Raw genomic sequence first — 26,364 nt, forward strand, 5'->3', positions numbered from 1 at the left:
GTTTCGTGTTGCTTTAAGCTGCTAGGTTTGTGGTGATTTGTTGCAGCAGCCACAGAAAATGACTGTGTTGGTACACAGCTGGTCCACGGCAGAGCCCAGCTCAGCCACAGCTGCCCTCCACCTGAGCCCCTGCTACGCCGTCCCTGCACAATGACAACAAAAGTCACCTGGGCCACCCCCTGCCTCCTCACCCAGCAAGGGGAATGTGATCCCACCCTTGGCCTCTGCCACCCACAGAGCAGCATGAAAGCCAAACACACGAAGGGCTCACACCTCAGAGTAAGCAGCTCGGCCGGTGTGGCTCAATAGTTGAGTGTCATCCCGTGCACCCAGAGGTCACTGGTTCGATTCCCAGTCAGGGCACGTGCCTGGGTTGTGGGCTCCATCCCCAGTAGGGGCCATGCAGGAGGCAGCTGGTCAATGTCTCTCTTTCTCTAAACAATAAATACATATATATGTATATGTTTTTAAAAAGTGTAAGCAGCCCAGCCCTGACCGGTTTGGCTCAGTGGATAGAGCGTCAGCCTGTGGACTGAAGGGTCCCAGGTTCGATTCCAGTCAAGGGCATGTACCTTGGTTTCGGGCACATCCCCAGTAGGGGGTGTGCAAGAGGCAGCTGATTGGTATTTCTCTCTCATTGATGTTTCTAATTCTCTATCCCTCTCCCTTCCTCTCTGTAAAAAATCAATTATATATATATATATATATATATATATATATATACACACACACACACATACATATATATACACACACACACACACACATATATATATCTGTATTTTAAAAAAGTGTAAGCAGACTGCCATGCAGGAGTGAACTTATTTGCCATTTTTAAGAACTGCCACCTGAGCCGGCCGTCTGTGGGAGACAGGGAGGCCCTGGAGCCACGGGGCTGCTCTGAGATAGGCTGTTATAAGAAACAAGCCCTGCCCTGCCTCCGGCTGGGCTTCCTGGAGGAGGAATTCAGACAGGCCCCGGAGGCTGGCTAGGCCTCCTCTAGCCATCAGTCAGCCCAGCGGTCATGGCAAAGCAGGGTGGGCTGAGGAGGGGGAGACCCCCCTCCGGGGAGCCAAGCCTCTCCTGGCTGTGGGGGAGCCGCTCGCAGCTCTCACTAGAGTGGAGAAGGCCCCTTGGCAGGGAGCGGCAGGGTGGACAGGCCTCCTTGGCTCACAGGACTTGCCTGGACACGGACAGAGGGGAGCTGGACTCTGAGAGCCAGACTCAGGGAAGAGCCAGCGCAGACAGCCCCCGAGTCCTGCAGCCGCCTGGGCCCCACCGAGGGAAGTGACGGGCTGCCTGTCTGGGCACAGCAGACTCTAGTCTCCACCACTTGATGCTCAAAACCCTGCTGGCTCTCCTGGCCTTGAGGACGACCCTTCCACTACTCTCCGCCACTCGTGTGTGTGTGTGTGTGTGTGTGTGTGTGTGTGTGTGTGTAACCACTTCCTACCTAGACTGAGCCTCAAGTCCATGGGGCTCTGCCCAAAGCGTCCCCAGGCCCCCCATGGAGCCCAGCCCGGAGCCAGCACCAGAGAGATGAGTCAGGCGCACTCCTGGCCAGGCCACACCTGTTTGCACTGCCTGGTTCTTTCGGGCCGATGACTGAGCTGGTCCGGCGTGTGGGCAGAAGCACAGGCCAGCTCTCCAGGCCTGAGCCCAGCGGAACATCTTCCATCCTGTCATGTCATTGTCCCCAAACACCCACGCCCGGCCTCCTGATTAAAAAGCCAGCGAGGACCGCCTGCAAGGATTGTGGGGAATGCCTGAGACTCGGGCTGCCTGCTTTCGGATCCCAAGGAGTCGACTCCCCAAGGGAAGGGAAGGAACGGTGCGGCTGTTTTCATAGATTTGTGCTATTAAGTGCGCACACACACACACACACACACACACACACACACAAACATGCGGCTTGATTGCCCATTTGAATCTGCTAGAGAGACGTGGGAAGATCTGTGAAGAGATCCTGGGCACCCGGGAAGCAAATGCCTCTTGGAGTGAACATGAGGCCTCTCCATGTGACTGCGGCGGGATTGGGAGTTCAGTTGGTTCCTTTTATTTAATCCCAGCAGGAACACATCCTGCAGCGTTTCAGCAGAAATACATAGGGAGACATAATTCAACGTGCCCATATTTACTTTTGAGGCACCCTCCCAGCATGCACTGCCAGCGTGGCGCCCAGGGCACAGCTGAGCTGAATCAGCGTGCACTCCCTAGCACAGCACTGTGAACGCCTGGGTGGCTGCAAGTGAGCAGGGGCTGCATTCCTGCCCCCTCCTGAGCCTGTCTTTGCCCCTCCGCCCTTCCCACAGAGCCTGGCACGGACCTCTGCACAGCCAGCTCTTAGGTGTTTGAATGGATAGAAAGAGCTAAGCCCGCTACGGGTATAGAGTTTCAGTTTCGCAAGATGAGGAACTTCTAGAGATTTGTGGCACGGAAATGTGCATATAGGTGACAGCACTGTACTGCACACTTAAAAATGGGTAAGGAGGTACATTTTATATGTTTTCTAACACAATAAAAAAATGTAAGCAGAGAGGAAGTTCATAATTCAAAACACGACATCGGTGAGCATTAGAAATGCTCAGTGACGGCTAATGGGCAGGGGGTTGCTGCTTGGGGTGGTGACGTTTCTGGTACGTGAGTTACATCTTTATTATTATTATTATTTTTTAATGCATGGAAAAGCTGTAGAGCCCTAGGCCTCACACAGGTGACAGAGGTCTGGGAAGGGGTAGGAATAGGCGATTTTAACAAGTGTTCCAGGTGAGACTGAGGTGGCCCTCACAGACTGGCTTTTGGAAACAATTGCCCTAGGACGGTGGTCGGCAAACTCACTAGTCCACAGAGCCAAATATCAACAGGACAACGATTGAAATTTCTTTTGAGAGCCACATTTTTTAAACTTAAAAACTTCTTCTAACGCCACTTCCTCAAAACAGACTCGCCCAGGCCATGGTCTTTTGTGGAAGAGCCACACTCAAGGGGCCAAAGAGCCGCCTGTGGCTCGCGAGGCGCGGTTTGCCGACCACTGCCCTAGGAATTGTTCAGGAATCCTTGGGACCTGCTAAAACGTTTGCAGGTTGGGCCTGAGACTTGGCAATTCCTACAAGATCCCCGGGATGCTGATGCCACTGGTGGGTGTACCACACTCTAAATGGCAAGGCTCAGGGCACGGGGCTCCTCCCAAACCTCACAGATCTAGGCCCCTTCCTCTTTGCCAGTGCCCCCTGCGCCCACTAAGGGGCGCTGTTGAGGGCCTGCCATGGGCTCTCCCCCACCCCCAGGCAGTGGAGTGCCAAGGCAGCCGCCAGGAGCCCAGCACAGGGCCTCTCTCATGCTGAGCCACTTCCCTGGGGCAGCTGTCCTGGGAGATACAGGCTGGCTCAGAGCCCTCCGAGCTAGTCCTGCTGGGTGGCACCAGGACCTCCCAGCCTCAGAACCACTGTTCAACGGACCCTCTGGCTAGGCTGGGACCTCAGTGTCCCCACCGCTTCCCCGGCCCACCTCCTCCCTGGCCTCATCAGCCCCACCCCCACGCCCAGGGCTGTGCAGGGGCCCTGAGGCTGCCGCCGCATCTCTGGGGGCTGCTGCCGCTGCCAAGCAGTGCTGGGTTGGTTAGATACCAGGAGGAGAAACCCCAGGGGGGATCCCGAGCAGGTGCCAGGGAGGCCACGCCCTTGGAGTGAGGCCGCAGTCGGGCTCAGAGCAAGAGAGGCGGCCGGTCGGTCTCTCCTCTCTGCTGCCCGCCCCACTGTTCTTGCCAGGCTGTGCCCACACACCTGCAGGAATGACAGCTATTCCTGTAGCTGTCTCACCCTCTTAGGGGACTATAACATTCCCGAGGGGGCAAGAACAGGGTCCTATTCAGCTTAATACCCTCAGGGTGCCCAGCAAAGTCCCGGGCATCTACAGGGTGCTTGGGACCAGTGGCAGCATGGCCCAAAATTAAATCTAGAACCACTCTCGCCCCACCAAGTAAGATGTAGCTGTGCATGGCAGGCTGCCCCCTGAACACGGCCCCTCTCCACGGACGTGTCTGCCCACCCAGCTGATGCCGCTGCCACAGCCCAAGTGTGGGATTTCCCTGGCCTTCCACGTGTCTCAGCCACCTCCTGAGAAAGGCAGGCGCGAGCGGAGGAGGGGAGAGAGAGGGCCTGCAAGCAGAGAACAGAGGCAGCACTGAGCCCCTCCTGCTAACCCCTGGGATGAGGATCGGCTTGAGGCCCCGGGGGAGCAATCCTCAGCCCTTCCCCGGGCAGGAAAACCCCTGAGCTGTCAGCAATGGTCTTGGTTACTTCGTCCCTCACTGGGCAGCTGTTTTCCTGAGCCTCTTGCCCGCCCAGAGGCTCATGGGTGAGATCTCTGCCTTTGGTCCTCCAGAGTGGGGAACTACGAGGGGCCTTGGGGGGCTCCATCCGGCCAGCCCACCACACCCACAACTACTCACATGGCTGAGCCCAGCAGCATGGACGCCCGGGACTCTGCAGCCAGCTCTGCCCCCTCGGGGGGCTGTCTTGGGGCCCCTCTTCTGAAGTCTGGAGAACAGCTGTGCCTGGATGCTGGCACCCCGTCCCATGGGTGGTCCAAGACCAGGACATGTCCCCCATACTCCACAGCTCTCCTGGGCGGCCGCAGCTCTTTTAGGCTGCGGTTTATATAATTGAACGCTAACCCGAGCTCTCTGAGACACTCCGAAAGTGCAAACATCGCGTCAACACCTAATCAGAAAGCGAGCGCTGCCCCCTCAGACGGTGCCCATGTGCCGACGAGCCAGAGGCCTCTTTCTTGGAAAGTGGTTTCTCCCTGGCTGAGCCGGGGTGACCTGCTGGAGGCCCCTGCGAGTGGGCGGGGAGGTGCAGGGGGGCGGGGACACCTGGGGACAGTACCAGAGCCAGGGGACACTGACAGGCCTCCTTCCTTCTGGCACGCTCCGTAGCTTAGCTCCTAGGACATTTCTCCCCTGAAAAAATCAGAGCAGGGTTCCCCGAACTTCCATGGGCCCAGGACTCCGCTGGGACCTTGTTAAAACGCAGGTGCTGGCTGGCAGGTCTGGGCTGGGGTGGGAGACTCTACATTCCCAACCGGCCCCCCGGCTGATGACCGAGCTGCTGGCTTGAGGACTGGTCAGGAATTGGCCCTGCCCTGTCCACCCGCCACGTGGGGCCCAGAGGGCACACAGCGCAGGCACTGCCCGCAAAGGATATGAATGAACCAGGATCTTCACGGCCGCTCTCCGGACGGGGTGGAAGGGGCTGAGGACGTACAAGGCGTCGGTGGCACTGAACCGGAAGATGGTCTTGCCTTTATTCAGCACGATGAAGGTCTGTGGACAGAGAGCTGCTTTAGGTCGGGGTGGCAGCCCCTCGGCCCTTGCGGAGACAGGTTTGGGGAGCAGTGTTGGCTCAAAAACCCTAGAGCCGTGGCTAAGGGGTGGGGTGGCAAGAAGAGAGGGCCTGAGGGAGGGGTGAGGGATGGGGGAGCAGCATATTCTGAAGGTCACTGGACTCTCACTGGGTCACCACGGCCGGGAGGGGGTGAGGTCAAGTTTAGGAGCATGTCAAGGGTGGGTGGGATTTCCTTCACTTTCAAAATGGCCATCCCAACAAGAAGGGACGCTCCTGATCCCGGCCCAGCTGATGCTCCCTCCTTCTCCTTCTCCCTTGGACCCCTCCCCGCCTGGTGTGGCTTCCCCACTGGACCACGGGGGAGTGGAGACTGAGGGGTGAAGAGCAGGGGTGAGAAAAGGGCAGACCCTAGCCCAGCAGAGAGCACCGTGCCCGTGACCCTGTCTCCCGGAGCCCAGGACAGACGTCGGCCCCATCCGGTGACACAGTGTCTCCCCTGGAGGGGTTGTGCGCAGCCCAAGGTAGACCCTTCCCCAAGCTTCCAGAAGACACTGTCTGCACAGCACGATGGGGCACGAGCATTGTGGCCGAGCCTCAGGCGCATCAAGCGGGTGTTGGAGCCGGCCCTGGAGCCCAGCGGGCGTGCCCCTGCCCAGCTGTGCGGTGGCACGGCCCAGGTGGCGCGGCGCTGGGCTCTCGCTTCTCTAAGGCTGCCGTAGCTGGTGAGACAAGGCTCTGTGTACTCTGGGTAGGGAGACGAGTTGACCAGATATCCCAGGACCCAGAGTGCCGCTGTGGTGCCCGCCTCGCCCTGTGGGTTGCGGGCAGTGTGGCAGGGGTCAGAGAGGAGAGACAGAGGTTAGAGACCAGAGTCAGACCTGGGCCTCGGTTCAAGTATTCCCGGTCACAGGGACAGAAGAGAGTGTCCCTGACTCCTTCCAGGCTCAGCTGCCACCAGCCCCCAAAGCTCAGCCCAGCCGCTGGGTCCCCGTGCCGTGACCGCTGCCTGTCCCCGCGAACTACAACCTAACCGCCCCTCGGACGCGCCCCGGGACTTACCACCAGCTGCGGTCTTGCCCCGACCCTAATTCTTCCTTCCAGCTCTGACCAACCACGACCTACGCCCACCCACCCTGACGAATCCCAGCTTCCAGCCTCACTCTGACCCCAGCCACCAGCCTGAACCCTGCCTGAGTCACTGAACCAGGGGGAAGCGGGCAGGTTCAAGGTCTCTCTGCCCACCTGTGCGCACACACACTGCGTGGCTTTCCCTTCACCCTCACCCACTCACACCGGCATTCACGCGTGGGGACCGTCTGGAACCACACCTGCCCTCAGCCCCTTAGCCTCCTGAACGCCATCTCAGCACAGTCAGGTGCTGGTGACACAGACACACAGCACTTACACCCGCCGTGGACTTGCGCCCGCCCCGGGAGCACGGGTCCCGGCCGCGCTCACTGCTGCCTTGGCCCTGTGCTGCCTGCAGTGCTGTGAGCAGCCACCGTCCTCCGTCCCTGCCTTCTGGGGAAAGTTGTCGCCCAAGTTCAAACCCACTTTCCTCCAGCAGTGAGGCTGGAGTGTGGGTGGCCGGGCTGGGGACCAGGCCCCTGCAGGAGCCCTGCGTGCCTGGGCATTCAGTCCTGAGAGGTGAGGTCAGGGCGGGGACCCCGACGGGGGAGTTCACCTCCTGGATAGAAATCTATACGAGGAGGGAGCCTGACGCACCCTGTCCAGTGGGTAAAGCTACCCTCCCCTTCCCACACTGAGGAGGGACAAAGGCAGGACAAGCCCCTCCCCACCCCTCAGACTTCCCACCGGCCAGCGTGGTCCCACTGCCAGCCGAGGCCCAGTGAGTCCTCCAGGCTGCCCCCTGTCCCAGTTAGGAGCGGGGAGCCATGCTCTGGGGCCCAAACTCAACCCAGGGCAGGACTCAGGGCCCGCCTCCAGTTCACACCATGGGGATGGGGTGCAGAGCTCGGAGGTGGAGGCTAACCCCAGACAGTTCCCAAAGCAGGGGCTCCCCCAGGTAGCAAGACTGTCACTGTGGCTGCCCTCTCTTTCTTCCGAACACCGAACAATCTCGGGCTGCATATTTCTGGCCTTTTATTCTGGAACTCCAAAAGAGAGGTGATTGGAATATAGATCCCTGATGACTCACTCCCGCAACGCCCAGTGGAGCCCACCCCAGAGAGCCCAGCGTGGCGGCGAGGCCCTGTCCCCAACTGCTGCGGGGAAGCGTGGGCAGGGGGAGCAGGGGCGGGCGGCAGTCACCTTTTGGGTGCTGTAGTAGGGGTCCAAGTCCTCCAGGGGCTCCCCGAGGAGCTCTCGGGGCGGGTTGCCGTAGAGATCCGGCAGCTTCTTCGAGGCCTGCAGGTCCAGCTGGGGTTGGAGAGCCTCCTCCTCGGGCAGCCCGTCGCGGCTCTCCTGCAGGGTGGCCGAGCCCCGGGCCTGCTTCTCCGCCATGCGCTTCTCGATGGCCGCCAGGGACTCCCGGGTGAACCTGTGGAAGCTGCTGGGGCCCCGCGGAAACAGGAAGTCTGCCATCTTCTCATCCTGCTTCTGGGGCCCAGGCGGTCCTCCGGCTGCCCGCGGGGAAGCTGGAAGACACAGACGCCAGGCCTGATGCTGCGCCGGGGCCAGAGGGCGGGGTGCCGGGCCTGCGGGGGAGTGGCTGTGCTGGGGGGGGGGGGGGGGGGGAAAGGGGCAAGGTCCCAGACCAGGCCCGGCCTCTCCACGGGCACACCGGGTGGCTGGCCTGGGTAAGCCCAGGGCCCTGCAGGCTGTGGGTGTGCCCAGGGGCCCACAGGACGGTCACCCCTCACACCCCAAAGAGCACGTCGGCGTGCAAGTGGTGGCGTCATCAAAGCTCCTCTTTCTGCCCCCTCAGCTCAGAGGAAACACTGGTACTTGTTGGCTCCTGCACCAGGCGCACTTTTTAAAAATGTTTTAAAAAATATATTTTTATTGATTTCAGAGAGGAAGGGAGAGAGAGAGAGAGAGAGAGAGAGAAACATCAATGAGAGAGAATCATTGATTGGCTGCTTCCCGCATGCCCCATACTAGGGATCGAGTCCAAAACCCGGGCATGTGACCTGGTTCATAGGTCGATGTCCAACCACCAAGCCACCGCGGCTGGGCCCACGTGCACTTTGAGACACTTCTCACAAGTGTGTGACACGCTGTGGACTGAGAGGGACACCCCAGCGGGCAGGGGCGAGCCTGCCATCCCTTTATCTCAGGTGTCTGGCGGGGCTGGTCCGGAACCAATGAGTGATGGACGGAGCGACAGAGAACACTCCGGTGAGGGGCCAGGGCATCAGGAGGGCCCAGGCAGCCCCCTCTCGAGGCTGTCCCCTCCACAGGAAACCCTGGGGCCCTGGGAGGGTGCTCAGACGCCTCCTGGACCACAGCCCACACGCTGGGCTTCTCTTCCGGCCAGGGTGGTGGGCCGCCGAGTGGGGGACGCTCTGTCTGGTCTCCCCACGGCACCATGGGCCTGCCTGGGGGAGGGGGCCCAGACTTCTCGTGAGGCCTGGAGGTGCCAACATCTGGCAACAGGCGGGGGCGTCTGCGTCTGCCAAGAGACCCAGGCAAATCCCGTGGGCTTCTGGGAACAGCTGGATAACAAGCGCGGAGGTGCCATCCAGATGTTGGCACCCGGGGGTACACAGCTGCCGAGGAGCCCCGCTGAGAAGATTGCAATGAAATCCCCAGCGTGAGGCATCCTCGCGAAGACGGAAACGCTGACAGAGCACCTCAGGCGCCTCAGGCTCCGCTCGCCACCCCCTCCCCCCACCGGCCCCCGAGTCTGAACAAAGCAGGGCTGATCCCAAGTGACAGCAGAACCGGAAAGCGGTGGCCACTCAGCCACTAGGTCGCCCAGCCGGCACATGCACGTGACGCCAAACCGGGAGAATGTGGCCCCAGGTGGCCTCCAGTGATCCAGGACCTGGTGTGAACATGCTCTGCCCATGACACAGCGCCCAAGGAATGCGCCCTCGACGGTCCCACCAAAACAGGATGTGGCCGGCACAGCGCCTGACGAGGACACGGCCGGGAAGCGGTGGCGCTAATTACATCAGCCCCGGGAATGGCCAGGCACCGGCTCCGAGGGCAGGGTGGACACCTGTTGGAGATGGCTGCCAGGGCGGAATCCCTCTCTGTCACCCAAGGGCCGGCGTGGCCTTGCTCTTCCTCCTGCGAACCATGCCACCCAGGACCCCACTGAGCTGCTGCCCTGCCCGCAGCCCATAGGGAGCCCAGCCCCAAGCGCTGTGGGTGGCTGTGAACGGGGCACGTGGCCAGGTGACAGGTCAACAGCGAGCAGACCCAGCACAGGCAGGCCTCACCCGGAATGTGTGCGGCCGGTGCGGGAGGGCCTGGAGGTCCCGGGACCCCCGCTTTGAAACCACCCTATCCCCAGCCTCCTGCCATGCAAGTCAAGTGGAAGAAGCCTCTTTGTTAAGAGTCGCAGGTGAGGAAGGAGGTTTCCCTTGGATGAAAGCCTGTGTCTGTCTACCTCGTCCCTGAATGGGAATGGCGGCTTCTTTTCTCGGCGTGTGGAAACCTGGGTAATCGTAAATATTCATCTTTGTGCTTTCCTTCAGTGCTTGAACTACTGGTGGGGATCGTGTATTATTTTTAGGAGAACAATAAAGTCAGTATTCTTTTTACATACACACATACATACATACATACATACATACATACATAAAAAGCAAGCCCGCCTGGACGCAAGGCAGTCCTCGCCACCGTGAGCCACCACTAGACCCGTAAATCGGGAAACCTCCTCTTTGCTTGGAATTATTTCCTAAAAATAGTGTCTCTGCCCCTGTCTCACTGTATCCATCTGTGTTCACACGCCTGCAACGGTTCTGGAGAGACGCATATGTCATGGACCTGCAGAGGCTCACCGGTACACACCGGTGTGTGTGTGTGTGTGTGTGTGTGTGTGTGTGTGTGTACGTGCACGTGCGCGCGCGCGCGCGCGCACACACACACACACACACATGCAAGCTCACACCTGCATATACATCTGTTCTAGTAAAGGTGGTTTTGTTGTTGTTCTTTTTAATCTTCACCCAAGGATGTTTTCTTAATTGATTTTTTGAGAGAGAGAAAGAAAGGCAGAGAGAGAGAGAGAGAGAGAGAGAGAGATGCTAGAGAGAAACACTGATTGGTTGCCTCCTGAGCGTGGCCTGACCAGGATCGAACCTGCAACGTAGGCATGTGCCCTGACCGGGAATTGAACCTGTGACCTTTTTGGTGTCCTGGACAACACTCCAACTAAGTGAGCCACCCGGCCAGGGCAGGGAAGGCGTTCTTAAAATTTGTATTGAAATCAACTATTCATGCAGATTGGTGAACGGATTCTAAGTGTACAGGTGGATGAATTTCCACAAACTGAACTCTTGGTAACTGTCATCCAGGTCAAGAAATAAATTGCTCCCAGCCCTTCAGACTGAGGTTCCCCTCCCGTCACTAACTAACTACCCTCCTTCACCAAGGGTAACCACTGTTCTGACCGCTAACAGCACAGATTAGCTTTGCTCATCCGTCTGTCCGTCTGTGTAGTTCACGAGCTCCTAACAGACCTCTGGCAGGGATGGGGAAAGAATGAAAGAATTTGGGGTTGGGGGGGGGGACTGCATCTCCTTCTCATTAGCCTCTCCCTGAAACTTAGCATTTCCTCCCCTTATGTGTGCAGACAGCAAAATGGAAGTGTTGAGCAGTACCCACGGCCACTAGAGACTGAGGCTTAAGTCCCTGCCCCATCACAGGCACCGCAGGCATCTCGACTATCTTTAATGCTCATCGATACTTCAAAATTACAAAACTCATCGACCCGCTGCTGCAGCGTATTGTTTGATACATTAATAAGGAGGCCTGAGGATGGGGCCCTGGGTCTCAGGAACGGCCCTTGGGGTTGAGTGGTTTCTGAAACCAGATTCCAGACCAAGTTCCCTGCCCCCCAGCAGCCAGGCAGCCTCAGGTGCCAAAGTAAACCAGCCGGGGTGTCCTTTGTCTCCGGCCCCGCAGGCCAGGCGGCTCCTGGTAGGCGGGCGGGACCCATTCTCTCCCTTGTTCCTGCACCTGGCTCGGGCCCGGCCCTCCCTCCAGCAGCTCAGGGCCCACGCCCAGCGCTGGCTGAGCCTGGCTGAGCCCTGGCTGCAAGGTTTCCGGTGATGCCAGGGCAACGAAGGTCAGAGGTGGTCTGAGGGCGCTCCAGGCTCAGGTCCAGCCAGTCAGGTCCCCAGCTTTCCGGGGGGGGGGGGGAGGGGGTAAGACCAACCTCCGGCTGGGGAAGACCAGGGGGCCCCTCTTGCTCCAACATGCTGGGGAGCGTGGACCTGATTTGATCCAAAGCCCACAGCTACTCTTGTCCATACCAGCCTCCATGACACTCCTCTCTCTCCCGGGCCAGCTTCTCCATCAGCTCCTCCCCAGGCTGGGGCAGCTCCTTCCAGCTCCCCCTGCTCCCGGGCCAGTCTTCCCTGCTCTAGGGACTGCCCCCCTCCGCCCCCACTCCATCCTGTCCCAATTTCCTCAGCTTCTGGCTGGCGAGAACATCTCTCCCTATGTTCTGCTGGCTCCCAAGAATCCATAGGAGCAAACTGTGAACTCCCCTTTCAGACTGTTCCTCCTGCCATCCTTTCCTCTGACACTGGCCACAACCCCCCCCCCCCCAAACATCATGGTCTCCACCCCCAGGGCCACTGCCCAGGGACAGGCCTGGTCCCAGCTGGGACCATGCGGATATCCCACTGCTACCTACATGCTCCCTCTTTCCTCCTCCCTCCCGTCCCCCCAACCCCACCCCGTGCACCTCCCACCACTCTCCAGCTCAGACATCCCCAAACTCTTCCCCTGCCCTGTGTGACGGTACCCCACTGCCTCGGGGACCCCTTCTCTGACTGCCCACCCACACTGACCTCCCGCCCTCGGGCCGGGAGGCTGAGCCCAGCCTGCAGCCCTTGACCCCTTCCTGGTCCCCACTGTCCTCTGACAGTAGTCAGGTGAGTCTGGCCTCCCCAAACAGCCTGAAAGCCTGTGAGTCACTGAGGATGGATGGGTATCCCCATCAGGGCAGAGATGCTAGGGGGGGCAGAATGTTGACAGTTCACACCCGAAAATGGACTCCCCTATACTGTCTCCTCTTTTTGTCTCTTCCTGAAGGGAGATTTTCCAGAACACACGGGGCACACTGGTGACTGGTGCTCAATCGATGGTGGTCGCATGCCCTGACACGGAAAGGGAAGTGTAATTCCTGCCTCCAGAGACACCCTTCAGTCCCGGACACACCAGGACACCTGGTCGTCCTCAGCATGAGACGGCGACCCCAGCCTCACCCCTCCTCGCAGCCCCTTCCTGCCTATCAGAAAGCAGGTGAAGGCCTGCATCCTGAGTCACGGCTGGCATTCTGGTCTCCTTGGAGTCGGAGCCTCAGGAACACAGCACGCAGAGGAAATCCATGTAAATTTATGCAAAGCGCCCCGTGGAAGTGGTTCCCAGGCTTCCTAGAAAATCTCTGGGCCGACTTCCGAGAATATCTCAGCTGGCTTCCTCCGTGGGCACCCCTCTCCTGCCCTGCAGTCTGGGGTGACCTCGGGCTGGAGCACCCAAAACCCTGGGCACTCCCCCCGCCTGTGGCCTGGCCCTGTAGCACTGCCTTGCACTTCACCTTCAGGGAGGAGGGAGCGGGAGCCCTTGAGGCAGGGACTCACCCCCCAGAAGTGGACATAAGGGCACCAGGAGGGACTTCATTTCTTTCTCGAGGAGAACACGTTAGAACTCATTAACATCTCAACTTGTGGACTCATCTTATTAACCGAGTGATTCATTCAACAGGTAATCAGCACCGCTGTGGAGAGGGTGCTTACAAATGACATCACAGAATACTTTTCTTCCCCAGGTGATGGATCCCGAGTCAACAGGTGATGACAGGGAAATGAGGAAAAGCCATCAGCAAAGGGATTCCGTGTGGCTTGTAAGGAAATTTCCACTCAGTCTGCTGAGACTGGCCATGAGGAAATGCCCTGGGCCGCAGAGCCCAGCCCTGTGTCCAGCTCTGCTCCCCCCTCCCCCACTGGCCCCCTCACACACAGCTCCCTGTCTGGAAGATGCCTGTTCCTATGTGGGATAGGGAAGTGGTGGGATCTGTGGCTTGGAAGCAAGATGGCTTGTGTACCCGGTTCCTGGCCACTTGCTTGCCATGCGTTCTTGGGCAAGTTAATTGATGTTTCTCTACCTCAGTTTTCTCATTTGTAAAATGCGGTTTATAATAGACCTTCTTTCACAGGGTTGTGTTGAGGCATACATGTATTAGTACGTGTACATGCTGGGCACACAGGAAGTGTTCAAAGAATGCCACTTGCTATCATTGCTGAGGTTATTGTCATTATTTTCCTCCTAAGAAAGCCAGCTCGGGGAACCCTTCTTTGAAGAGCCTTCCTTGCTGCCCTCTCTGCCAGCCGGCCCCTCCCTTCTCGGTGTTCCTGGCACCCCTGCATTCCCACACAAGCTGCATCACAGGGCAAGTCATTTACTGCCACACCTGCCTCTCCCTTGGGCTGTGTCCTGACCTCCCCAAGCATGGTCTAACCAAGCAGAGTGCCTACATGGGACTGGTGAACTAAGGAATGAACGAACGAATGAATGAGTGCCAGATTAACCGGATTGCCCAGCCAACTAACCTACACTGTGACCTTGGACAATGTCATATCCCCTCCCCCGCTTTCTGGACCTCAGGTTCCTCATCCATGAGCGAGGGGGTGGGTCGATCCAGCAGGGGTTGCACTAAGTGTGGATCAACTTCCTTTACCCTTGCAACAACCCTATGAAGGAGGGGTGCTATGACCCCCACTTTACAGGTTTGATGCTGAGGGGTTAAGGGAGGAAGCCCCCGTCGGTCTGCAGCCAGGCCTGGGAGAATAACCAGTCACTACACTGCCTTCCACCTCGGAGGGCACCCGGAGTGGGGAGGGAGGGGCATAGCTTACCTGTGGCCCGCCCACCTGGACCAAGTGTGTCTGAGATCCCTGCTCAAAGCTACGGGGCAGCCCCGTGGGCCTCCTCTGAGGCTGGTCCTCCCGCTAGGCAGCCTGGCTGTGCCCATGAATGGGCAGATGCTCCCAGGGAGACAGACGTGCCCGATTTCTGCCCGCACCCAGAGTCAGCAGCTTCCCTGACAGAAGGGATCCCCCAGCAGTTTCTCTCTCCAGCTTAGGCGCTGAAGACCTGCCCGTCCACGTATGGCTGGCGGCTGGCGAGCAGTTGGGATGTGGCTAGAGACAATCCAGATGTGTGGTTGGAAATCCACACGGACGCTGAAGGCTTAGGATGATAAAGGATGTCAACTCTTTCATGAATAACTTTTAAATATCGACTGCCATTTAGACTGGTGATATTTTGGACATACTGGATTAAAGAAAATATGTTAAAGTTCATTTCATCTGGTTCTTTTTACTTTGTAAAATATGGCTACTGAAGATTAAAAAAAAAATTGCACCTGCTTTGTGGCTGGATGGCCGGCTAGCCTGGGGGTGGGGCAGGGGAGGGAGCGGAAAAATGCCGGGGGAGGAGGGGCGGGGGATGGGCAGAAGGAGACTTGTCCTCAGCAGACCAGAAAGTGGCCACCCGGGTTTTTGGCAGTGGCTGTGCATGGTCACGCAGGCTCAAGACACAGGTTGGGATGGTGGGGGGTGGGGGAAGGGGTTGAGGTTGACAGCAAGTTTCAGATCATCCCTCCCGCCCAGGCAATTATCTGCACAGTCCCGGCCCTCTCTCGGGGTAACGGTTTGGACAAAGGCTCGGCGGGGGTGCCAGCTGGTGCCCGTGGCCTGTGCATTCAGGTCCTTGCTCCCAGATCAAAGGCACGTCCTTGTGCGGGGCCTCGGCTAACCGGCGCCCTGCAGCTCCACTCCTTTGAGGCGGCACAGGCATTAACCCTGTGCAAGCCAAGCCGGAGCTGGGTCCTCGTGAAGGGGGGATCCTGAGGGGGCTTTCCTTCTCTCGTCCCTGTCCCCACCCCCAGCCCTGCCCGAGGTTCACGCCCACCCCGGAAAGCTGGGGAATGCCCTCATATACATGCATTTGCATCTCATGCATTCCAATACTCCAGCTGCCCAGGGAAATTCAGCTGACAGAAAACCCCGCCTGCTGGCTCTGCCCAAGTGATTTCCCAGGCAGGGATGAAACGGGGTCCCTGAGACCCCCCACACCCCCAGAGTGAAAGTTGAGAAAGGTGGAATGGGGCACCTTTGGCCTGAGCCCCAGATTCAGCCCAAACCCCTGCTTTCTCATTCCCCCTCCCCCACTTTCCACAGTAAGACAGGAGTGGGGGGGCTTGAAAGCAACTCATTCATCTCACCAGGCCTCCACAGGGCACAGAGCACCCCCTTCTCCCCAAGCTCCAGTCTTCCTGCATAGGGGGTCTATAATGTTATGTGGAGCGGCACTGAGCTGTCAGTCAAGCCCCAACACTGCCCCTGGGCCCTGCGTCTCCGGGGTGTGGGCCCGGGTGATGGACAGTAGTCCCCCCTTATTCTCAGAGGAGATCCGTTCCAAGACCCCTAGTGGGTGTCTAAAACCAAAGATAGTACCCAACCCTGTATGTACAATGATTATTCCTAAACATACACACCTATGATGAAGTTTAACCCAAAAATTACTCACAGCAACAGATTAACAACAAGAACTAATCCTAAAATAGGACAATTATGACAATATACCGCAGTACAAGTGATGCCCGTGTGGACTCCCTCGCTCTGATCACGGCGATTGCTGCTAAGTGACGAAGGGTGAGCAGCGTTCACAGCGTGGAGAGGCTGCCCGAAGGGCTGATGCACGTTCCCGGTGGGACAGAGGGCACGGCTTGAGGTTTCATCACACTACTCATTTTGGTGCACAATTTAAGACTTATGAATGGCCTATTTCTGGAATTTTCCATTTAATATTTTCAGACTGTGTTTGACCACAGGTAACTGAAACCACAGAGAGTGAAACAGTGGATAAGAGGGACTGCTGTACGACGTCCCAAAGTTAGAGAGCCGGCTCAGTCACCCGGGGGCACTCCTGCTCCGGACCCCGGGCCATCTAACCCCCCCCCCCTGCAGTACACACGTGGGGCCAGAAAGGTGCCCACCGCAGGCTCAGGAAATGCCCTTCCGGGCACACGGGTGCCCACGAGACAGCAATCCGCATCCTGAGTCTCTAGCCCAGTTTCTTCCAACTCACTTTTCTCAATATCTGGGCTGAAAAAAAACTTCGCAGGGAAACTGTGCTGATGCCATGGCAACCGAGGTGTTTACGGGGCACCTACTGTGTGCACTGAGAGAGGGAGAAATACCCCTGGAGAAGCCTGAGAGGCTTACATTCCAGGGTTTCTTTGCCCCCAGAGGGAGATAAGCCAATCTAACAATATATAAACACTCCCTCCCTCTCTCTCTGTCTCTCTCTGTCTCTCTCTCTCTCTCTGTCTCTCTCTCTCTCTCTCTCTCTCTCTCTCTCTATATATATATATATATATATACTAGTAGCCCATTTGCAGGAAGAATCCTGCAAGCGGCCGCTGCCATTGCAGCCATTGCAGCCGCCGTGCCTGCACCTGCGGGCCGCTGCTGCCTGCCCCGCTCCGCCCCGCCCCGCTCCGCCCCACCCGGGCTTTCCCTCTGGCAGCCACCTTGCTTTCCACTTTTCCTCCCTCTTCCTTCTAAGTTGTCTTCAGTCTTCACTCCTCCCTCCCTCAGCGTATGCACATTAACCGCCATCTTTGTTGGGTAATTTGCATACTCGCCCTGATTGGCTGGTGGGCGTGGCTTTGGCTGGTGGGCATGGCTTGGGCGTAGCGAAGGTACGGTCAATTTGCATATTACTATTTTTATTAGGTAGGATATATATATATATATATATATATATATATATATATATGAGAAAATGTACAGATTTGAGGTGTACCGTTGGGTGAGTTGTAACACATGTGTATACCTATGTAACTCCTACCCCAATTAAGATGGTTAACCTTCCCATCATCCCAGAAAGCCCCCTGCTGTCCCTTTCCAATCAGCTCTTCCGATCCCCACCACCACGGGCTAGTCTAGCCTGTTCCAGAACTTCACACACATGGGATCATATGCATGGGCTCTTGTGTGTCAACTGTTCCTGCTCCGCACAATGCTTTGGAGAGCTGTGCCTTGTTTGTGGGCGAGTGCCATCGAAGTCCCCTGTGCGATGCCCCGTGGGGACACCAGTGACCCTTCTGGGGCCAAGTCCTTAATCCAATCATCGAGCCCAGGGCTGGGAGGGACCCAAAGTCCAGCTATCTCTGGGCATGATCGGCCCCCGGGGATCCTCCGGGAGGTTTTTCTCTCCTTCCCTCAGACATTTCCTGAAACAGAAGCTCAGCAATTACACAGCTAATAGGCACGCAGGCCCAGCAAGCCAGTGAGTGGAGGCTTTCCCTGGGTTGGCAATTTTGCTAGCCACTCGCTGCTGCTTTATTTCACTGGCGGTCTGTGCTGCGTCTGACCCCGCACCGGTGGGCCCTGGGCTGCCTCCCACTCAGTTCTGGGTGCGGTGGGCAGGCCTCTGTCCCTTGGCCTGCTGCACCCCCACACCAGCTGGGTGTCCCTTTGGGTGGGCCGGGGCCAGGAGGGAATGGACTCAGGACTGAGATCTTCCTGGGAATAGGCCGAGCGGCGGGCAGCAGCGCTGGGCAGCAGAGGGTGGGTCCCTGGGCACCTAGGGGCTTGTTTGGACCACTTGCCAGCTATGGGCCCGGGCCCATGAGGCTGGGAGTTGATGGCTACGCAGGAGGTATTGATTGAGCTGGGCCGGTCCCTCCCACGGTCTGATTTCCCCCTCATCTTAGACGGTTTAGGGCACCTCCCAGCCTGGCCCGGGTGTAGCCTGAGAACTGGTTTGGTGCCTGCAACCACATTACCCCTCCTTGACCTGCTGTCCCTCTGAAAACTGCCGCTTGAGCCAGGTCCTTCCTTCAAACAGGCCTTCGAGGAATCGATACCTGCCAGAAAGGCATTTACTACCCTCCCGATGCCAGGAAGAGCCTTTCTACTGCTCAAAATCCGTTCCCAGAAAGCATGGGGGCTGCCTGGGCAGGACCTGGGTGGGGCCAGGCAGACAGGGCCCTGGGTTTAGGGCCACCTGCATCCTTGTGTGACCTTGAGCCTATGGGGTGGCCAGCCCTGGTCCTCAGCTTCCCAGGGCTGTCAGAGGGGATCAAGGACAACAGGGGGATCCCCAAGTGGGTGAGGGACTTTCACACGGATGCCAGGAGAGCAGCTCGGTCCTTCCACGGGGTTATTACCCCTGTGGGAACTCAACTTTCCACTGCCTCCCTGGAGATTTAATCAGGAGAAGAAAACGAAGGCAAGAGAGAGAGAGAAATCTAGCCTCAACGCAGGAACATTCACTTCCCACAACAGGATAGCAAACATCATCTGATCCCTTCCACCTTTCCAAATTATGTGCATTTTCCGTGTCCGGACTCCAATCCCACCTCCTCCAGGCAGCCTCCCCTGGCTGCTCTGGGCCACACTACCTCCCACCAGGGAGGATGAGCTCTTGACTCCAACCTGGCGTTTTCTCTGTCCTGGGCAGATCTCTCTCTGGTGCGTGGGGAGAACCTGAGAGGCCCCGAGGGTCCTCGGTATCCTTCTCTGCCTACCCAGAGTAGTAAACAGAGCGAGGACCGAACACGAGAGATGGATAACCGTCCCACTGGGCTCTGGCTTCAACAATCACAACCAAGTTTTCTGTTGGGCTCGGGGCACACCCGATACCCCTCAAGGAAATGAAGTGGGAGGTGGGGAGGCTGTGGGCACCCAGCTCCCCAGCCCAGGGCTGGGACTCTGCAGGGACGAGGGTGGCCAGGCAGGCAGGGTAGGTGACAAAAGTTTCAAAAAGTCCATGAGTCAGATGGCTCCAACATGGTGCCAGCTTCTGTCCCAACCCCTGCAAAGCCTGGTCCCGGACTCCCTCCCCCACCTGAGGGTCTCAGGCCCCAGAAATTGACATGGAGTGTCTATAAATAGCGCCCATTCCATATTGATCATCCTAAAAAGACACGGTATGTTCTAGGCCCACAGAGAGGAGGGTTGTATCTAAATATAGTCTCATCCCCAGGAATCGCTGCCAGTCTGAGTCGAGTGGTGTGAATAACCAAAGGGGCAGCCTGAAGGGGCAGATGCCCGAGAGGTGGGGGTGGAAATGCAGGCCATCCCTACCCCCATCTCCTCTGCTCCGGCTACAGCAGCCAACCCTACCTCGGGAGCTGGTCCCTGCCCCAGGGCCTTTGCACTTGCAGCTCTCGCTCTACAAGACATTCTTTCCCCAAGCCTCTTCAGGATTGGTTCTTCCTTGTTATCTGGGTCTCAGTTCATTGTCCTCCTTCAAGAAGGCCTACCTTTGGCCAGCCAGTCCAGAGTGACCCTCCTCTCTCCATCACACGGGTCACTGTCTAAAATGACCTCTGTAGCTACCTGTTTAGTAGTATCCAGTCTGTCTTTCCCCCAATAGTATGGACTAGGAGACTTCATGAGAGCAGTTATTGTATCTGCAGTGTAAACCTGCTAGAACCTTCCATGGCACAGAGTAGGTGCTGCCTGTCCTACCCAGGCTCTTCCCCACCATCCCAGGCTGCACTCGGCCTCGGACCTCGGCCTCAGGCCCGTCTGGGCTGGCAGAAGGAGGCAGCGGGCTTCCAGTCCCAGGCTCCCTCTGCAGCCCCGGCCACCCCTGAGGCTGCTCATGCTCCCTGCAGTGTCCGGCCTCTGTCCACAGGCTGCCGGCTGGCTTCGCCTTCTCCTCTCTCTGATGCTGGGGATTTAGCCGCAGGACCCCAGCCCCCCTACTCCTGGATACCTGCTCTCCACGACCTCATCTTGTCCCCAAACATCGCTTTCCAGACACTTTTTCCCCCTCAGAGCAGGATCTCCCTCCCCTTGCTGCCGCCAACCCCAGCAGGAAACACCCTCTGCCATCAAAACCTCCCTCAGAGCCTCACAGCAGGAGCCAGTTCAGCCCAGGCCTTCCTGACCGACCCCCTGGGCAAACCAGAGCAACCGGGACCCCCCGCCCCCCCGCACAACTTCCACCTCCAGCCCTCCAGCCCCTCGCTGTGAGGAAGAGGCATTCTCCCCGCCAACACCTGCACATGGGTGCACTGCATGGGCACCCACGTCCTCCGGGTCCACTCCAGGCTCTCCCTACAACTCTCCCTGACTCCCCCACCCCGCCCCGCGCCAGCTCCCCTCTATCTCTCTCCTCCCTCTTCAACCATCTAACTCCTTGAAAGAGCTGTCTGCACATGCTGTCTCCACGTCCTCACCTCCCGCTCACTCCTCAACCCTCTCCAAAACTGCCTTCCATTCTCACCAATTCATTCATTCATTCATTCATTCATTCAACAATCTGTACTGGGCACCACATTTTGTGGGTGTGAAGAGGGACATTTCTGTTGTCAAAGTCACCCGTACCATGACCGTTGCTAATGGACATTCTTTTATAAATTATGCCTTCCCTTTAAAAAAAAACAAAACATCTCTCCATGAACTCACAGAACGCACTTGGTTAGTCTCTCGGCAGAAAGAGAGCGAGACACCCTTCCTCTGGGCCGGGCTCCCCCTTGCTTTCTGCGGCACCTCCACTCCTGGCTCTCTTCCCACCCTCCGACCGCTCCTGCCAGCCTCCTGGCCCGACTTCTCCTGCCTCATTGGCTAGAATGCCCGAGGGCTCCGGACTCCACCCTCTTCTCTCTCACCCCCTTCACCCCATTAGGGTCACCTGGGTGCTTTTGAAGCTGCTGCTGCCCAAGCCTCCCTCACCGGAGTCAAATGAATTCGAATCTCCGGGGTGGAGCCTAGGCGTAGGTGTGCTTTGGTTTTCTTCAACCTTTCCAGGTGATGCTAATGTCACCAGGGTTGAGAAGCCCTGACCAGCTGACTTTGGCTGGACAATCTCATTCGTTGCCATGGCCCCAAGGACCAGCCTCTGTGTATGACTGCAAGTTCCCACCTCTGGCCCACGTCTCCTTCCTGAATGCTGGGCCCTCCCCTCCAACTGACACTGGGTGTGGGCATGGCCCCTGGAAGGACCACAGCTTCACATCAGAGCCCTGAAGCATTCTTCATCAGGCTTGCCAACCCAAACCCCACGGGGCCATTCCCCCTTTCCCTGGGTGACAGGGCGGGCAGGTGCCTCCCTGAGTGAGCAATCTAAGTTAGGGGTGGGAGGGTGGCATATCCCTTAGCAGAGGAGGCAGCTGGGACACCGCAGGCTCCAGCGCGGTGGAAATCTGCCTGTCCCTCTCCTTCAATGGTAAGACTTGTGGCACCGCTGGTCTGCCCGGAGAGGGAGGATCCCGCGGAGCAGATATGGTGACACCTGGGCTCACACTCATGCCCTGCTACTTAGGGATGTGCGACAGTGAACGAGTGACTTAAGCTTCCTGGGCCTTCAGTTTCATCACCTGCAGAATGGCCAATAGTAGGGTCCCTACCTCCAGGGTTGATGCAAAGGTTCAGTGAGATGAGCCTCATAGAGTGCTCAGTGCTCCGCTCCGCCTGGCCGTTGGACAGTGGCGCTCGGTGAATGTTGGCTATTTTTAGTACCATTACTGAGGATAAACTCCCAATTCCTGGGCAGAGCTCACAAAGGCCCCTGGGATTGTGACCTTGGCGTTAGCTTCTCCTCTTCTCTCCCTCCTACCTTGGGACCTACCAGGTCACCGAACTAACAACTGTGCTGCTTCACATCTCTGTGTACGGCTGGCACATGCTAGTCCTGACGGGTGGACTGTACCTTCTTCACCTGGAAAACTCCTATTCATCCTTCAAAACCCAGTTGAAAGGTTATATTTGTTAGATAGATACCCTTGACTCCCTTGGCCAAAGGTAATCACTCCTCTTTTGAATGGGCCATGGAGACGCGCTTCTATCACTGCACACGTTTCCAATCGCCTTCCCAAGGGCAGCAGGAATTAGCCTCCTGTGAACAGACCAGAGAATGCCCTCGACCACAGGCTGCCCCCAGGGCTCCCTTCTCCTGGCATTGCCTGGACACAGCCTCCTCTGCTCCCTCACTCCCAGCTGTCTCTATTGCTTCCTACCACGCCTCTCCTCTGAGCTCAGTCTTCATGCTGAGAGAGTCAATCCTGGAATTTTCCCAGGGGACCTTTGATCACCACACAGAGACTGGGCTCAGCACCCCAGAGGCTCAGCAGCGGCCCATGCCACAACTGGGCTGGCTGCAGGCTGGTTCTTGGCACCGTGGGGCCAGTTTCCCTTCTGCTCAGACCCCCCTTGGTCAGTCCTAGGCCCCCGAAAGTTGATCTCAAGGAATCTTCACCTTGAGTGGTGTCCCAAATCCACTGGTTCCCGAGGTGACCTTGTATACGTCCTTGACCCCCTCTCAGCCTCAATGTCCCCCTGTACAACGCAAAGGGTGGTGACCGAGTTAGAAGAAAAGTTCACTGAAGCTCATTTCAGTACAGGGCTGGACATTCTAGCAAAACAAAATCCGTGTTCCGCACTCTGGCTGTCCGCTGACCCTCCCCTCCTCACACCCCTGTGATTGCAGCTTGGCTTGGGCTACTGGCCTGTGCCACCCTCATTCCACCTTCTAGTTTCATTACCAACACCTCCCCCCTCCCCCCTTTGGGCTAACTGGGAGGAATTGAGGGCAAGGAGATAGAGTTGAAGGCAGCAGCAAGAGCCTGGGCCACGGTGGCCCCACCCCTGCCACTCGAGGCCCCTAGATGGTGAGATTGGGGATGGGGAGAATTCCGGAGAGGGCTGTGGTGCCTGGCATGGTGGGATCATGTGTTGTGCCTGTCTTCACGGTGCTGTCTAGGATCCCTGAGGCTTGGGCGTCTCAGCAGGAGGCGAGGAGACCGCTGGGGGAAGGGAATGCCAGCCCGGGACCCCAAGAGGAGAGGCTGGATCCCACCACCCAGGGCTGGTCTCAAGGCAGTAAGGAGACAAGATCGGCTCCTACCACAACCTCAGCCATGGCTTCCTGACTGGGCTCGGCGCTGTCCTCCAACAGGTGTTTCAACGCAGCGGGCCTAGGGCCAGGGCCGCGGGCCAGGGCCTTGTCCCCAGCACTCCCCCCCAGCATCACCGCTCTCCAAACCTCCAGCCCCCACAGGCAAGGCACCTCCGCTTCCTCCCAAGGCGCCACCCAAGATGGTCAAATAACGCAGAGGACAGGAGCCGCCTCCCGTGGGGCACGCGGGTCTGCCCGGGTCAGAGGCAGGAGGGCAGAGGACGCGCCCCAGTCCCCACGCGCAGAGATCTCCCCTGGTGGGAGCACACGCACATCTCTCCGCCTTCAGAGCGCACGGAGACCAGCGGCCGCCCCATTAGGGCGCCAGAGGGCACAGAGATCTCTTCGTGGTAGCAGCACGCAGAGACAGAACACACACAGATATCTCTCCCCGCTCAGGGCGCACAGAGAACCGTCCCGGGTCAGACCGGGCGGAGATCTCGTCCCAGAGTGGACTCCCCGGGAGAAAGGGGGTGCTTGGCCCCCTCCCCCAGCCCAGCCCTGCTCCGTCCGTCAGCTCCCCCGCTCCCTGGAAGCACACTCATTGCGCGCCTAGTCGCCGCTCTGACCTTGGGGTCTCCGGCCTCGGGAATCCGGGTCCCAATCCCATACCTTCCCCGAGCCTGCGCCGGGGTCGGCAGGGAAGCCGGGGCCGCAGCTCCTCCTCCCCGGCCCCCGACAGCGCACCGGGAAACCCGGAAGGAAAGGGGAGGGGAGGGGGCGCGCGGCGAGCAGAGCCGCCCTCCCCCCGGGGATCCCCTTCGGCCAGGCTGGTCTGCGCCCCTCCATCTCCCCTTCCCACCCTCGGGGGCAGCATGGGGGAGGCAGCCGCCGGGCGGACGGGGCCGGGCAGGGAGCGCGCAGGGCTGGCGCCTCCGACCCTCGGGGAGGAAAGTTGGGTGGCGGCGGGCGAAGGGTGCCCGGGCCGGGCCGGGGCTGCCGGGCGCGGGGGCGCTCGCTCACCTGCGGGTCCCCGGCCGGGGCCCCGGGATGGGGGCTGCCGCTCGGCACGGACGCGGCTCGGTGCGGGGCTCCGGGCACTGGGCGCAGGCTCAGCGGCGTGGGGGTCGCGATCCCCGCATCCCACGGGCGCCGCCGCCGTCTCGGCTCCGCCGCTCGTCTCGGGCTCCCGGACTCCGCCGGCGGCGCGGGCTCGGGCTGGGGGCGGGGTCGGGGGCGGGCCCCGCCGGGCTCGGCCTGGGGCTCGGGGCCCCGGGCTGGCTCCGCCCCAGAGCGACGCGCCCGGGGATCCGCACGTGGCGCTCCGCCCGCTCAGAGGGAGAACACCGCGGCTCCCGGCGGGGCGCGCACCCCCACTGACCCGGGGGCGCCCTGCCACAGACAGCCGCCCACGCGGACACGGACAGACACAGCAGACACTGGCACACACAGCGGGGCACATCCACACCGACCTGGTGACGCTTTGCCACAGACAGCCACCCACGCGGACGCCAACAAACATTGGCCAGAGCGCACACGCACGTCCTCACTGACTTGGGGACCCTACACCAGACACCCTCCCCCGCAGACACGGACACACACTGACATGGCACCCAGACACACACAGACAACCAGACTGGGGCAGACACACCCGGCACAGGCACACCTGCACGCTGACATTGACACAGACACCCACAGGGACACACAGGCAGACACATCAGTGACACAGTGTCACTGAGGCAGATGCTCTGACGAACTCAGGGACACCCACACGACTCAGAGACACACATCCACTGACACACTGACACAGACACACACACTCAGAGACCCACATTCTCCTAGAGAGACACCCCCAGACAGCACAGTCTGCACAAGGGTAGACACCTCTGCTGACACATACACTGCTGGTGCACATGCATGGGGGATACACACACCCTGACCAGAAAGAAGGATGCAACCAACACGCACAGACACCCACACTGAAACACACACACATACACACACACACTCACACTCACCCCGTTGAGCTACATACAACCCGCACCTTAACCCTGAGAGACACTCACACGCTGACCCTGAGGGACAGTCACCATCTCTCACACAGGGACACAGCGATCCGGACACGGGCAGTCACCACTGCTCACACACCCAGGCTGACTGGCAGGGAAACACCCGGGAACACAGCTCCTTCTCTCACCAAAACAGGCCACCACCATCTTCTGCTGACAGAGCAGTAACATCCTCGGAAGGGATGGCATGCATTACTCTGCACCCTGGTCCCAGGAGTGTGTGTGTGCACGCGCGTGTACACACACACACACACACACACACACACACACACACACACCTCTTTCCCAGCAGCATTTCTCTCTCTCCTGACACATCTTCAAGGCTCCTGGAAGTAAGAGTTGTTCTTGGAGGGTAAAACGGCATTGAGGTCTAGAGGGCGCCCATTGCTGAGTTTGGGAGCTCAGAGGCTCTGCCCTGCCCTCCATTGCTGGGATCTTGGAGGTCACCAGGGAGCCACCCGCCCTTTGGGACCTTGTGTGGGGCTCCAGGGCCACTGGGGGCCTTACGTATACACTGAGGCTTGAATCAGGAAGAAAATGCGTCCACAGGAAAGGTCAGGACCCAGAACCCTCTCTGGCCCGGCGTCTGGGGTAGCTGGAGGCTGGATAGTTGAATCGCCTGCCGGTGGCCTGCTCCTAGCCCCGTGACGGGCCTCGGGTTGGCCAGCATCTCCCACTAGCGGCCAAAGCAGGGAGTGCAGGCAATGTCAAATTTTAACCCTGGCGGGTATGTCTTCCCTGAGCTCACACCTCCCCAGGTGGGAGGAGAGGGGAGTAGAACTGGGGTGCTCCCTGAGGTCTTCCACCACTGGCTTCTGGGCCCCAGGATGAAGACTCAAACTTGCCAACGGACATTGGGCCAAGCAGGAGACGGAGGTAGAAGGGAGTCAGCTGGGGGTGGGCGTTAGCCCCCTGCTTCATCTTCAGCCAGCAGAGGTGGGCTT

General features: G+C 58.8%; 1 protein-coding gene across 7 annotated transcripts in view; it reads right to left on the reverse strand.

Moving 5' to 3' along the window:
- SCN5A (sodium voltage-gated channel alpha subunit 5) overlaps positions 1 to 7,892 on the reverse strand; it is a gene marked incomplete at its 5' end in the record, with an annotated part of 77,611 nt that extends 69,719 nt beyond the window's left edge. For all 7 annotated transcript variants that reach the window (XM_079795527.1, XM_079795526.1, XM_079795532.1 and 4 more), the window contains 2 exons: positions 5,181 to 5,326; positions 7,620 to 7,892. In XM_079795527.1, coding sequence (XP_079651653.1) covers positions 5,181 to 5,326; positions 7,620 to 7,892 — 419 coding nt within the window. The remainder of the gene's footprint in view (positions 1 to 5,180; positions 5,327 to 7,619) is intronic.
- Positions 7,893 to 26,364: the final 18,472 nt, after the last annotated feature.

This window comes from Cnephaeus nilssonii, assembly GCF_951640355.1.
Source record: "Cnephaeus nilssonii genome assembly, chromosome: 17".
Taxonomy (NCBI): domain Eukaryota; kingdom Metazoa; phylum Chordata; class Mammalia; order Chiroptera; family Vespertilionidae; genus Cnephaeus; species Cnephaeus nilssonii.